At 39.3% G+C, this 12,467-nt stretch overlaps 1 protein-coding gene across 1 annotated transcript; it reads right to left on the bottom strand.

Annotated features, from left to right (window-relative positions):
* Positions 1–4,946: 4,946 nt before the first annotated feature.
* Positions 4,947–8,690, bottom strand: LOC104156191 (lipopolysaccharide-induced tumor necrosis factor-alpha factor homolog). Its single transcript, XM_009695515.1, has 4 exons — positions 8,651–8,690; positions 5,946–6,128; positions 5,382–5,538; positions 4,947–5,055 (listed from the first exon to the last, which is right to left on the bottom strand). Exons 1-4 carry the CDS (start codon positions 8,688–8,690, stop codon positions 4,947–4,949), a joined length of 489 nt encoding a protein of 162 aa, XP_009693817.1.
* Positions 8,691–12,467: the final 3,777 nt, after the last annotated feature.

Raw genomic sequence — 12,467 nt, 5'->3', positions numbered from 1 at the left:
CCAAACAGGTAAAGGACGGCTGTGCGGGAGCGGGGAGAGAGCGCGCCCACCTGCTCGGAGCCTGCTGCGCCTCGGAGGGTGGGGGAGCGGTGGTTAACATATATGTATGTATCGCCCCAGACTGAAAGAGTCTTCATTCATCTTATGAAGCACGCGTTTAAGGTAACTTTTATACAGACCGAGCGGGGCAGGCTTTGCCTTCCTCCCTCCCACACCACTCGGGCGGCATGCCAGCAGCAAGTGCTCCAAAGGCTTTGTGGAGCAAGCTACGGAAACTACTTCGGGTCTTCCCCTCCCCACGCTTCTGTGAAATCCCTGTTGTCACATTCAAACGCACCACGGCTTTAGCTCCTAGAGCAGTGTCTGCCATCCCCCCCGTTAGTGCACTCATCCCCTGGAGCTCGCTGCTGCTGCTGGGGTTTTGTTGTTGTTACAAAGATCAAGATGTTGCATGAGCAAAACAGCCAACCACAAAACGACTTTCAAAAAGCCTCCTACTCACTCTTGGTTTATTCTAGACTTGAGCAAACTACTTTTAGTATCTCCAAACCACACAGCCACCTGTTCAAAGAGTTAAAAGCCCCAGGAACAAGGAAGATGTTGTAAATGCCTCAGTTACTCAGCTAAACAAAGGAAGGGCCTTTGGGGGATGGCTGGAACGGGGGTGAGGTGGGGAGGCTCCCGGACAGTCTCACTTTGGACTGGGGCCTTCATGATTTGGGGATAGCTAGAATGGCTGTAAGGTAAGGAGGCTCCAGGGACAGCTCTCGGAAATCCTATGAACATGTATAACTTTCAGAGATTATATACCATAAAGTTTACCGCATCGTTGGAGCACTCATGGTGGAGCTATCCCCCAGTGCTGCAAGGAATGCCGGCTTAATAACACTCTGTTGTTATTGAGTTTCATTATATCGGACTCCTTAACCAGCCGCACCTTGCTTCCCACTTCAGTGAGGAAAGTTAGAAAGCAAGGGGGTTTGGATGTTACCAATCTTTGTATCACAAACAGACACTAGATTTTCAGATTCTTAAACAAAAAAACCCACATAACAAAAATCAATTATAAGCATTAATAAGAAGCATCTCCTTCGAAATAAGCAGCTTTCACTACGCACCTTTTGGTGTCCTGGTTTGACAAAGCAGTAAGACACTCATTGGAGAATTTACTTCTATACTTGATTCACGTCCGACACATCACACATGACGGTATTCACCTCACATAAACAACATTAAAGGTCATCCTAAAACTAATGAATTTGTATCACGTTACAGGATCTTACGAAGAAAACAGGAACACAAAGCTTAATTTGCTATAAAATACAATTCACACTTGAACTATAAACACTTCACACCTTTGTCACAGTACTTGCACTTGTTAGGTTTTATTCCTAGGATGGCAGTATATACTGCATTACTCACCTTTTGCTGCTCAGTTATGAAGAGTAATTAACTGGGTTAAAGTACACAAACCACAACTCATTTCTCCAGAAAAGAACTTCTGGTTAGACTGCCAGAAGTGCTTTCATGAACACTGTGGAGTAAATAGCGGCTTCTTGAAACCACTCCGCTCTTGCTTAACAGGTCCCTCTTGTAAGGCTATCAGTTGCTTTTTACTTGTTTTAACAGCTTTTATTTTGGATCCTCTTTGCATGACAAAAAAGATTTTACTTCCTTCTGGCTCAAGATTCATCAGAATTAACTAAGTTTGAACATTGTGCAAGTTCTGTCAATTAAAAATAGAAGTCTAATGGAAATAACACTGTCAAAGTGTAACAGAAAGCAATGTCATCCTGGAAAACTAATGAAGTTGGGGGAAGGGGAAGGCTTCACCCAAGTTAGTCATGCAAGGCTGCAGGGTGTCAGATGGTCTATGCCCCTTCCTTACTTATTTGTGGAAATAGCATAAGCACATAAAGTCACCATGCCACTTCTGTATCTATCAGAGGAAAAACTATTTGTTCGTGACTCAACTTGCTTATCAAGAAATTAAACAAAAAGTTGCTTAATAAAAATAGTATCAATGCCTTAGAACAAAATTGTTTGAGGTATTAATCTTGCCCTCCTGTATTTTGTGCAGCTCAGAAAAAAAGAAAAAAGTGCGTCAGACATTAAAAAAAGCAGGGTGTTCTCACATGATTAACAGGGATTCTTTCCAACTGAACATAATGATATTCAATATCCATTTTCTCCCTACCAGTCACTGGTATGTGAAAGTGTAGCCATATCTATATGTGTTTGTTTAGTTGTATTGCAAGTGAAAATTTTAACTGAAAAAATATTTAAAGGGCCTGAGTTGCAGGAAAACGACACATTTTCAAATGTGGCTCTACGTAAACAGTTGGTCTGCAGGCCAGAGAATGCCACTTACCAGAGACTTGGCTCAAGTGAGACTCTGAAGAATTTCACCCCATAACTGCATTTCTTAATTTTAACATTTTAGCCATTCATGTGTTTGGAAACATTCCAAATGTTACAATTTTCCAATTACAAGCACTAGATATGAAAGACAAAGTTTTTATTTTAAATATAGTCAGTTTTAAAAACAAACAGTAACTCCAACATAATCAAACACAGAACACTTTCACACAAATCAAGTTATATCCTGTATTTGTCTAAAATAAGTTTAACAAAGCAAGTTACTTTGGCACATTCTGTAGATAATTCCATATACAAGAGAACAAACACAGACTTTGTATTTAAGGAAATTTAAGTATAGAACGGGCAGCAGAAAGTTTTGCAGAATGCTTAATTAGATGGAACAGCTGCCAACATTATGTGTCCTATTCTCAATCCATACAAGGAGTTTAAAGAGATGCAATGGACTGTGCCCACAAAACAATACAAAGAAAACCCGACATAATTGTTTTTTGGTCAGTGTTCTTCTGTATTCTGGTGCCACCAGCTCAGATTTTCCAACCATCACTTTGTAGAGAAACGGGGAGCTAAAGGAGTAACAATTTGAAGACTTATTCACCAAATGAATATACGGCAGGATTATCCAGACCAGACTGACATGGGTACTGAAAGAACTAGAAATCTTCCCCACCTTGCAAGCAAACATCAAGTTTCGAAACACTGCATGCTTCATTGCTTCTTCCTGTATTGCTCCAACGATAAACTGACAAGTAGTAAATCTTTCATTAAATTGTGGTGGGGTGGAGTGGGTGGTGATACTACTTTACAGTAACGCATATCACTTGCATTAAGTTAGAATCACTGCCTGTGTCATCAGAACAGCAAATTCAATGGAATGTCACCTAGGCCCTTACAGAATACAGAAAGCATTATGATGGTGCGGCAGCAGACAAAAAACACAAGCTAGTACCACATCAAAGCGGAAAGCTACAAAACTACTAGCTTTTTATCTCCACCATTCTCTTTCCACTTAGTAGCTACTGATTCTTATGGTACGGGGAAACATATGATCTGAAACCTTTTTCCAAAAGCACAAAGAAGCTCTTAAACCACTTGCAGACTGAGCCACAAGCAGCAGCAGTTTACAAGAACTAATTAACACAAGGCCTAGACCTTGTATTTGTAATCCATGAAACTCCTGGATTTCAAATGAGAAGTGTTGAAAGACATCTGGAAAGTTAACTTATACCAAATATTTATAGAAGGCACACTGGGCAAGAACAGTAAATGCAGTATTTTTTAATCAGTATTTATTTTAGCTTTTTACTTTTACAGAAATTAATACAGTGACAGCATCATAGCCTTGTTTAAATACCTGTCTGCCTTTTCTAGACAGGTATCATTCAAATGCATCAAGATGTTATTTGGACCAAGTCTGCTGCTTATGACATTGTAAAATACTTCAACCTTCAGAGCCTCATTCCCTAATTTTTTGCAATCATCTTAAATAAGCATATTCAGCTTAGGTTTCTGAAAACAGAACTTCTCTTTCACTCAGAAAAAACAAACAGAGTACAAGTCTAAATAATCATCAGAGAAACCCCTTAACAAACATATTACCTTCTTAATGAAGACAGAGTAATTAACACACAGATCAACAATTAAAAAGCTCAGGTCCTGTATCTGTGTTTTGCAGGTGGAATTCAATTCTTAAGATAAGGCTGAGGTTTGTTTAAAATTTACAAGGAAGTTTTCCAACACTATAATCAAGGCGCTCTGGGTATTTCCACTGAGGTGGAGAGAAGTGAGCACTTCACAGACTTACAAATCAGCAGTAAAAAACCCAACCAAACAAAAAAAACACTGAACAAATATCTATTAAAAATTCCTGTATGAACATCTTTACTGCAGAATACAGATATGACTAGACTTGAAACTGGCAAGGAAATTCAGGTATTAGATTGAATCACCATTGATGCACACAATAACCTGAGTTGTCCATTTGGCAAAGCAGCCTCCAAGAAGGAAGAAGCCATTAGGTTTGGTTCTCTTTCAACTAAGAAAGTTTTAAAGTGAATTTTAGTGCTCATGAACAGATGCCAACAAACCACTTCTTTTGTCAAAGAGGGGCACTGGTGTCAGAGAAGCAACTTCCTGCCAGTTTGTAAACAGTGCTGTTGCAAAAGCATCAACACCAAGCATGAGACTATATAGGTCTCCATAGATGTTCTCCGCTTGGTCTGTGCCGAGACCGTAAGCAAGCACACCAGCCTGCAACATGACTGAGAAGATTAACTGAAGAACATCACCAACCTGTTTTGCATAAAGCAGAAAGGGAAAATATTTAGTTGCTATCAACTGGTGCTGGACTGACTGGCCCGTAAAGATTACATATAATTTTTATAGACTCAAGTCAGAATCTCCTCAAGCAAATTCTTATTCAAACAATCTAGAAATAAACATTACTTTTGATTTGTTTCCAGTGGCAACATGCACAGAAACAACCAGAAGTCTCCATGAAGCTTCAGAAAGGGCTTGTAGAGGTGCTAACCAACTTCATCAATCAATTATCAATGTTTAACCACTGCCTATAAACGTTTGTAAGAACCAACAAGAGCACTGCAGTTCGGACAGATGTGATCCACATCCTTTAGGGCATCAATGCAGAAGGGAAGTAAGCAGCAGCCAGCTATACACCTGCAGAGAAAAAAAAAAACAAACCCATCTGTTTTACCATTACATACACAAGAATGTAAAATATATTTCCTTAAAAGCCATCAGTAAAATTGGTGCCATGAAGCTTTAGGAAGAACACACATGGCTATGGAGTCCATCACTCTGGCATTCTAGAGCTGCTTTTAGGTCCTATAGGACTTAAATGCAGATGTAGGCTATTCAAACCACAAAGGATCAGGTCCCAGACAGAATGAGAAAGCAACAAAGCTCAGAGCTTTGTTACTCCTTAGATCTATAAAAGGTCATGTAAGAAGAGAAAAATAAAGTGCAAATTGAAATCAACCTACCCCAGCAGGCAGAGGCCACCACACGACAGCCAAGTCAAAGCTCCTGACTCGTATGAGAGACGTGTCACTATCATCTGGTTACAGGAAGGGCAGCACATCTGAACTGGGCGGTCATAAAACACTACTGGTTGCTGCACATACACTGTCTGAACTGTAACTGAGCAGAGAAATACGATGTTTACTCAATGGGTAAATAAGGAAAAAAGGATAGTTAATCAACTTCCTCTGAGCTAGAACTAGCTATTACTATGAAATATTTGAGGCTTAGAGCAATGAAATGCACAATGACAAACAGAAATTACCATTGCATTTCCTAACGCAGAAACACACTGTCTTAAGAATAGGGCTGCAGTAAAAACTGCAGAAAGTCAGATGATGTTGTTGATACTAGGGTACACTGAAAGATTCACAAGAATTGATTCACCTTATTCCCTTCAAAAATATTTTCTGGAAGGTGGGGAACACCTGTGAACCATGATCTTTCATCTTCTGCATACCACCTATTACACAGCCACTTGACAACACCTCCTTAACATGAGGTACAGTAGAGTTTTTGAGGCTTACCGGGGTTATTTGCTGGTGCAGGTTGTCCCACGTACGGAGGAGGGTTCATTCCCTTCCCATCTGGTTTCTGGGCAGATTCTGGGACAGGATAGGGGTGAGGATAGCTCACATTGATTCCTGTTGTTTCCTCGTAAGAAGGTGGTGCAGATGGGACAGGGACGCCACTCGGAGCAGACATTGTATCTATAACACAACAGAGAAAATTATAACGAAAGACATTATTTATTGAGGGCAAGTGACAACCAGCAGGCTCTATTCAGGCAGAAAGCAAGAAGACAACTGGATTAAAATGCACCTTTACCAGCATAAAATTTATTGACTGTTATTTGCTTCTGATAGTATTAAATGCTAATCTTCATTTAATTGTTGTTGTTGCTTCCTTCCCTCTTCATTTTCAAGGTAGTTTTTATACTTTTTCCCACTACTAGTTCTTCTTTTACAAATTAAAAATGCTAAAACAGAGACATGGGGCATCTTTATTAGTATACTAAGCTGTCTGGCAGTTTCTTCCAATTCTGCAAGAACAGTATTTCAGATTTCTCTCATTCTCCTGAAAAAAAAATAATAATCAAACTGTATGATAGGCCACATGGCAGTTGCTAACTAATATGAGCCTTGTTTGTGGTAAAGCTCAAATATTTAAAAAAGACTATTTATCTCTGCTGAGATTTGAAATAAAATACTCACATCGAAGGAAAAAGAAACCCCAAACAATTAAGTACATCCAACTCAACTCAAAGCTTTTACAACTCTCAAATATGTCTAAGGTCGCCATATTTGCTGCTTACCAAATTTTCAATGAGTTTGTTAACACAACTTTCCTCCACCAATTGTTATTTCATTACAGAGTATAACAATGCTAACCATCACCTTTTCCCAAAGTAGAATGAAATGACTGTGATTTCAACGCAGACTTCTTCTCTTTCTCCCTGCCTACCCACCCTGCCCACCGATTTCTTTGTTGAACAATCTCTCACAGTATCAATGCTGATTAAACATCTCCTTCTTTCTCTTCTTCCTAAGGACCATCAGACAGCTCTCTAAGAACCACACTCCATTCTCTGTTGTTGCACATTCGATCCCTCTGTATACAGGCAAGTCTTTTCACTCAGTACTACCTAGGAAGGGCAGCATGTATTTGGAATATTAATTCTGTATTTTTGTAGTAATACAGGAGCTATAAGTAACCATAGCGCTAGCATGAATAAAAGGAGTAACAGAAATTGCACTGATGAGGGGAGGAAAAAGGAAAGAAAAGTATGCTAAGAAATAAAGACACCCACAACCATATAGCATTACTCTCAAAGCTTGTTGCTTTGAAAACAGCAGCTTGATGGATATATGCAGTGTCTTGTGCTGTGAGACACCAGGTATCCTAAGCTCAATCATTCTCCCCACTGTTCATATCACATCTTGGGACACTACTGCATTGCATGGTAATAACAGGACCTAAACATACACAACTTAACTAACTTGGTAGTCACATGCTTCAGAAAACTATTTGCAAGGTTCACAGCCCAAATTCCTTTTCTACCTTATATAAAAATGACACCTCCTCCCAAAAATAAACCAAAGAGGAATGTGGTTAAGTGCAGACATAAGCTGATGCAAAGCTGAACATTAAAGATCAAAGTTCAGACCTGGTTAAACTCTCGAGGCCAACCAGTGGACAATCCTTTCCTCACAAGCTACACTGTGGATTTTTAGCCCAGGAAATATCCTATAACTTGGCTGCCCAATATGCAGAGTCACTATACAGAAGGACAAGGAAAAGAAGAGTAAAGAAACAAAGAGAGTAACATTGTCCATTAAGATCTTGCTGGCTTTCTGGCCCAGAATACAAGAGGAGGGGAAAAAAAAAATGTCTCAGCATAAAACTGAGCTAATTCTTATATTGCCTTTGGGGAATTTAGTTTCTGACAAAATGGAAAATCACAATTTCTTTCACAGTGGAATCAATACATAGTCAGAGCAGAGAGTAGAAGAACAACAGTCAGTGGAAAACCAGCCTACAATGGTTGTGCCATGACCTAGTGCATTATAGTTTCCCACAGAGTGGCCTTTTACTTTTAAGCTAGAATGATTATCAGAGAATTTATTATTCCAAATTAGAGATAACTTGTGAAACTATGCATTTACAACCACCTTCTCCCAGACTACCTCATTACATTGTTATGTGCGCAGACGAAGTCCAGAATTTGTTTGCTGTTTTCAGTATATTGTAAATGCTTAAAAGCACCAGTTTAACAAGCAGTTGCATCAACAAGATTCACCCCAGGAAAGAACGTAGCTGTTTTGTGCTCAGACCTGGAACTTTTCCACTGCATATTCTGAAGAAGGATCTTGTCATCACCATTTCAAGACCTTTCTGTAACAGCCACCCTGAGGTCAAAGCATCCCGGACTTTGAAATTAACACATCGAGTACTACTATTAGTGAGCTATGAAAGAACTGCCTAACGAACTCCCTTTTTCCTTTGGTCTCCTAAAATCTGACTTTTTGTACTGTTTAAAATGCACCTCTTACCACATATCACCCCCAAAAAAATACCACATTCTTCATTCAGAAGAACCGATTGCTTCAGCAGCTTGACTGCAGAGAAGGACCCAGCAGATCTACCAGACCAGAAGCTGAATACAAGCTAACAGTGCCATGAAAATAGCAAACACCATGCAGAGATGCATAAGCAAAATCAGTATCTGTACGACAGCTGAAAAATTTCTGCTGTTCTGGGAAAGCCCCCATGGGAGTACAGTATCTAAGAAACAAACAGCTGAACAGATTTAAAAAAAAAAACACCAAGAACAATCATAAAGGCTAGAAAAGAGGACTTCTGAGAAAAAGCCAAAGAAATTGAGTTTCCTTAGTTTCAAAAGAGCAGAGAGAATAATGAAGACAGACATACAGCAATGAAGAAGAAATAAACAAACTCCTCTGAGAGTAAACTTTAAGGAAAACAGTAAGAAAAACTTTAAAATAACAAGTTTTTCCCTACGTCTGTTTAGACTATTAAGTCTATTAAGACTGTTTAAGCACTAGATAAATTGGCAAGAGAGTTGTGGAGCCTTCCCTCCTGAAAGTTTTAAACAGTTACGCATGTCAGAAATTATACAGCATTAAGTGGATTACAGAATCTCTTCACATCCCTTCCAAATGTATTTTCCATTATTTCAACACTTCCTTTTGAAAGTAAGTGCAATGCCTTTTAAACACCTAATTTTATGTACGCTGTTTCAGAAGTGAGATGCTACATCTTCTGAAGAAAGTAAGGCCCAATCCTAACAAACTGCTTGCAAAAAAACCCCTGCCCCTAAAGCTCATTGCAAGACTGGGTCTAGAACTAACTGATAACCAGCTTCCTCTTACTTAAAAAAATCAAACAAACAACAAAAAAAAGCCAAAAAACCCCACACAAACCACAAAAAAACCCCAAACAAAAAACCAAACCAACGATGATTTTAAAGAGTTTTTGAGTACCAAACTTACTCAAGCTTCAGATAAGACAGTAACTGCAGTAAATTGATACGGCAATAAGCATTCACCCAAGAATCAGACAGTACTGAAAACAAAGGTGAGAGAGACATTCTAGAAAGGATTTTCAGCATTTTATTTTAGCTTAGGTAAGACTTACAGCCCAGGTTAGTAAGTAAACTGCATGTTATACTTCCCTATGCAATCTCTCAAGGCACTAATAGACTTTCTATAGTTTCCATTTGCACTTTGCTCGCTGCAAATCGGTACAGAGCAGCTTGTAACTTTAATCATAATATGTTTTACAGATACATTCTTACATAAAATACCAATGATACAGACATGTCTGGGAAGAGCAACTAATGCATCATGCCTGATTACAAAGAGGACAAAATATTAATATTACAAACCAATCCCAGATCATATAAAAGTGATAAAGAATCTTAAGCATCCATTTAGGATAGGGAAGACTTGAATTTCTATCACCTTAACAAACTGTACCCAGCTACTTACGAAACAGCAGTAATTTACTAATTGAAAGATAAACAGGCACAAAAGCAAGCTGATGGCTGAAGCAGAAACTGAACCCACAAGTTTTGTCATCCTAAAGCAGACTCTGAAATGCTGCTCCCGAATAATTCAAAAGGGAATACTGTTCGGTGACACGTACCCGACTGCAAGAAAAAACAAAGGATGACATGGGTAACAGGGAAGTCAAATACACCGAATAGTTATCTGGAGGTAGCATATATGCAAATCATTAGATAACATTAAAGCTATCTCAAATCAGGATATGCAAACATTGAAAGACCAACAAGCACACTAAATGCAAGACCACACCTTTCACACTGATACACAAGAAGTTTCCATTTACATCTGGAAGTTTCAGATCCAAATGCCATCAAGGACAGGGAAGAACTGGGCAGTTCTAGCTTCTGTTCCCAGACTCTGGTAGTCTTTTGCTTCGAGTCTTTAGAAACGCATGTGGTAAGACAGAGACCAATGGCTTCAGCTACACATCCCACATTGTTCTGCTCTTCATAAAAAACCTCTCGTGTTCCAGGTGCACTATGGTAATGTGAACGTTGACTCACCATGCCCAGCTGCACTCTAACATCAGGCAAAGGAGTCACTAGATTCCACAGACAAATTAATAAAGCAATAAAAGTACCAGTTCCCTCCTCCAGATTTTTCTTTTTTGTTCATTCACTCAAGAGAAAGAGTCACAAGTACTTAGTAGCTGCGAGCACATTTCTCAGCCCAAATAATCTCCTTCATAAGCACACATTGGAACAACATTGGCATGGGACAAAGCACCCTTCCAGTTAATTCCTTTCTGCAGAGGTCTATTGCTCTACATACAGAACAAAGTTGGCACAAAGGCAGGGAAAAGGCTGGTAAAAGCCACAGCATTCACAAACCACTATATTCAAATGAAACCAGATTAGTTACTTATGCTAGCCAGAGAGACAAATAACACATTCTACCGACAGAACGATGCATGGATGGATACCCTTTTCTCCAATGGGGAGTGCAGCACAGCTCTATGTCACTTCTACAACTGCACTAAAGTCCCATGAATTTTGGGGAATGGAAACATTTTGAAACTGTTGAATACTGATTAAAATTCAGTGGTGTGCAGTAGTTTTTGCAGGGTTTTGCATTTTGCAAAATCGTATTTCACCCAAACATTCCCCCCCATTTTAATTCCTAAACTCTTTTAACTCCATGCAGCAATCTGAAACCAGAAGTAGGGTTTGCATGTGCCCCCTACCCAGAACTGCCAATTTTAACACAGCAAGAGAATTTGCAGGCTGTACCTGAAAGGGGGCGGGGGAAGCACACCACCTGGCTAAACTTTCCTTTTTATCTTGCTATTGGAGAAAGTGAATCAGAACTTCTAAGGTAACTTATCTGAAGAACTTACTAACCAGGCATTCATCATAAAGCCAAGATTCTTACGGCCTTCTATTACGGCCTTCGTATCCGACTAAAATCAAAGATAAAACTGACTTGAAACTAGCAGTATGCTCAAAAGCAGCTATAGATTGCAGAAGGATTCAGTAGGGTTATATCTCATCAGACAACTGTCCAATAATGTTTATGTAATTAAAATATAGACTATGACCTACACAGGTTTTTTTTTTAAATAGCTGCATAGTGTTCCTCAGTAAGTCCTCTCACAACATGGGCTTGTAAAAAGCTGGGCAATTTCTTCAGAATGCTAATTGAAAGATCAAACTGTAAAACCTAGCATAGATGAGGAAGACTCTTACTCTGACATTCTTCATCAAGATGCATAAAGGCATTACAGGAAAAATAACAACGAACGTACGTTTACCACAGTCTAGAAGCTACACAGGTCTTAACGTGCCCAAAACAATAGGTTCCCCTGTGATAACCTACACCTGCTACATCTGCCAGGTAATACACATTCACACACTAACTTATGCCATTGTCTGTTCTAGGAAGGGAAATATATTCAAGATTTCCTTCCTCCTAAGGGGCAGATTTACTGTAACAATATTAGTGCACTATCATCTGTGTCATGCTCCCAAACACAGAGACAGACAAAACTACAGGACTGCAGTCATCTTCCCCTTCCCTCCTCACACTCCATTCATGATGCAGATCAGCCAAGGTCAGAGTCTGGTTCACACACCTTTCATGCATCTTCACCTAGTGATAATCACCGTACCTACAAATTGTCCTCTCCACACCCAAAACCGAGCATGTATTTATTACCATATTCTCACCATAGAATGCATCCCTCATCTTATGAAAATTTTGTATATTGCCCAGATTGGTATGTCAACCTTATGTAGTTTAAAACTGCAGCCTTCTTCTGAAGGCAGGACATACAAATGTGTGTATTTTAAGAATGCAGAAAAATACCTTTTGCCCAAGCAAAAATGGGAAAAACACACAGGAGGGGGAACAAGTCAAAAGCAGAAAGGTAAGTCAAGTCATTCATGCCTTACCCAACAATTACAGATGAATCATTAGGCAACACTTTTTTTAATCCCAGCTGGTTTCCTGACCTGCACAAGT

The sequence above is a fragment of the Cariama cristata genome, unplaced genomic scaffold (assembly GCF_000690535.1).
Source record: "Cariama cristata isolate BGI_N322 unplaced genomic scaffold, ASM69053v1 scaffold5862, whole genome shotgun sequence".
Lineage (NCBI taxonomy): Eukaryota > Metazoa > Chordata > Aves > Cariamiformes > Cariamidae > Cariama > Cariama cristata.
The sequence above is the reverse complement of the archived record's forward strand: the minus strand, read 5'-3'. Positions and strand labels throughout refer to the sequence as shown.

What these genes read in the sequence shown, in the direction of transcription:
- LOC104156191 (XM_009695515.1), bottom strand. Translation starts at nt 8,690, where the DNA reads ATGGGGGCTTTCCCAGAACAGCAGAAATTTTTCAGCTGTC. An exon ending in GCAGAAATTTTTCAGCTGTC is followed by an intron (nt 6,129 to 8,650) that starts GTACAGATACTG and finishes GTTGTGTTATAG; the next exon opens with ATACAATGTCTGCTCCGAGT. An exon ending in GGTGGCCTCTGCCTGCTGGG is followed by an intron (nt 5,056 to 5,381) that starts GTAGGTTGATTT and finishes TTTTCTCTGCAG; the next exon opens with GTGTATAGCTGGCTGCTGCT.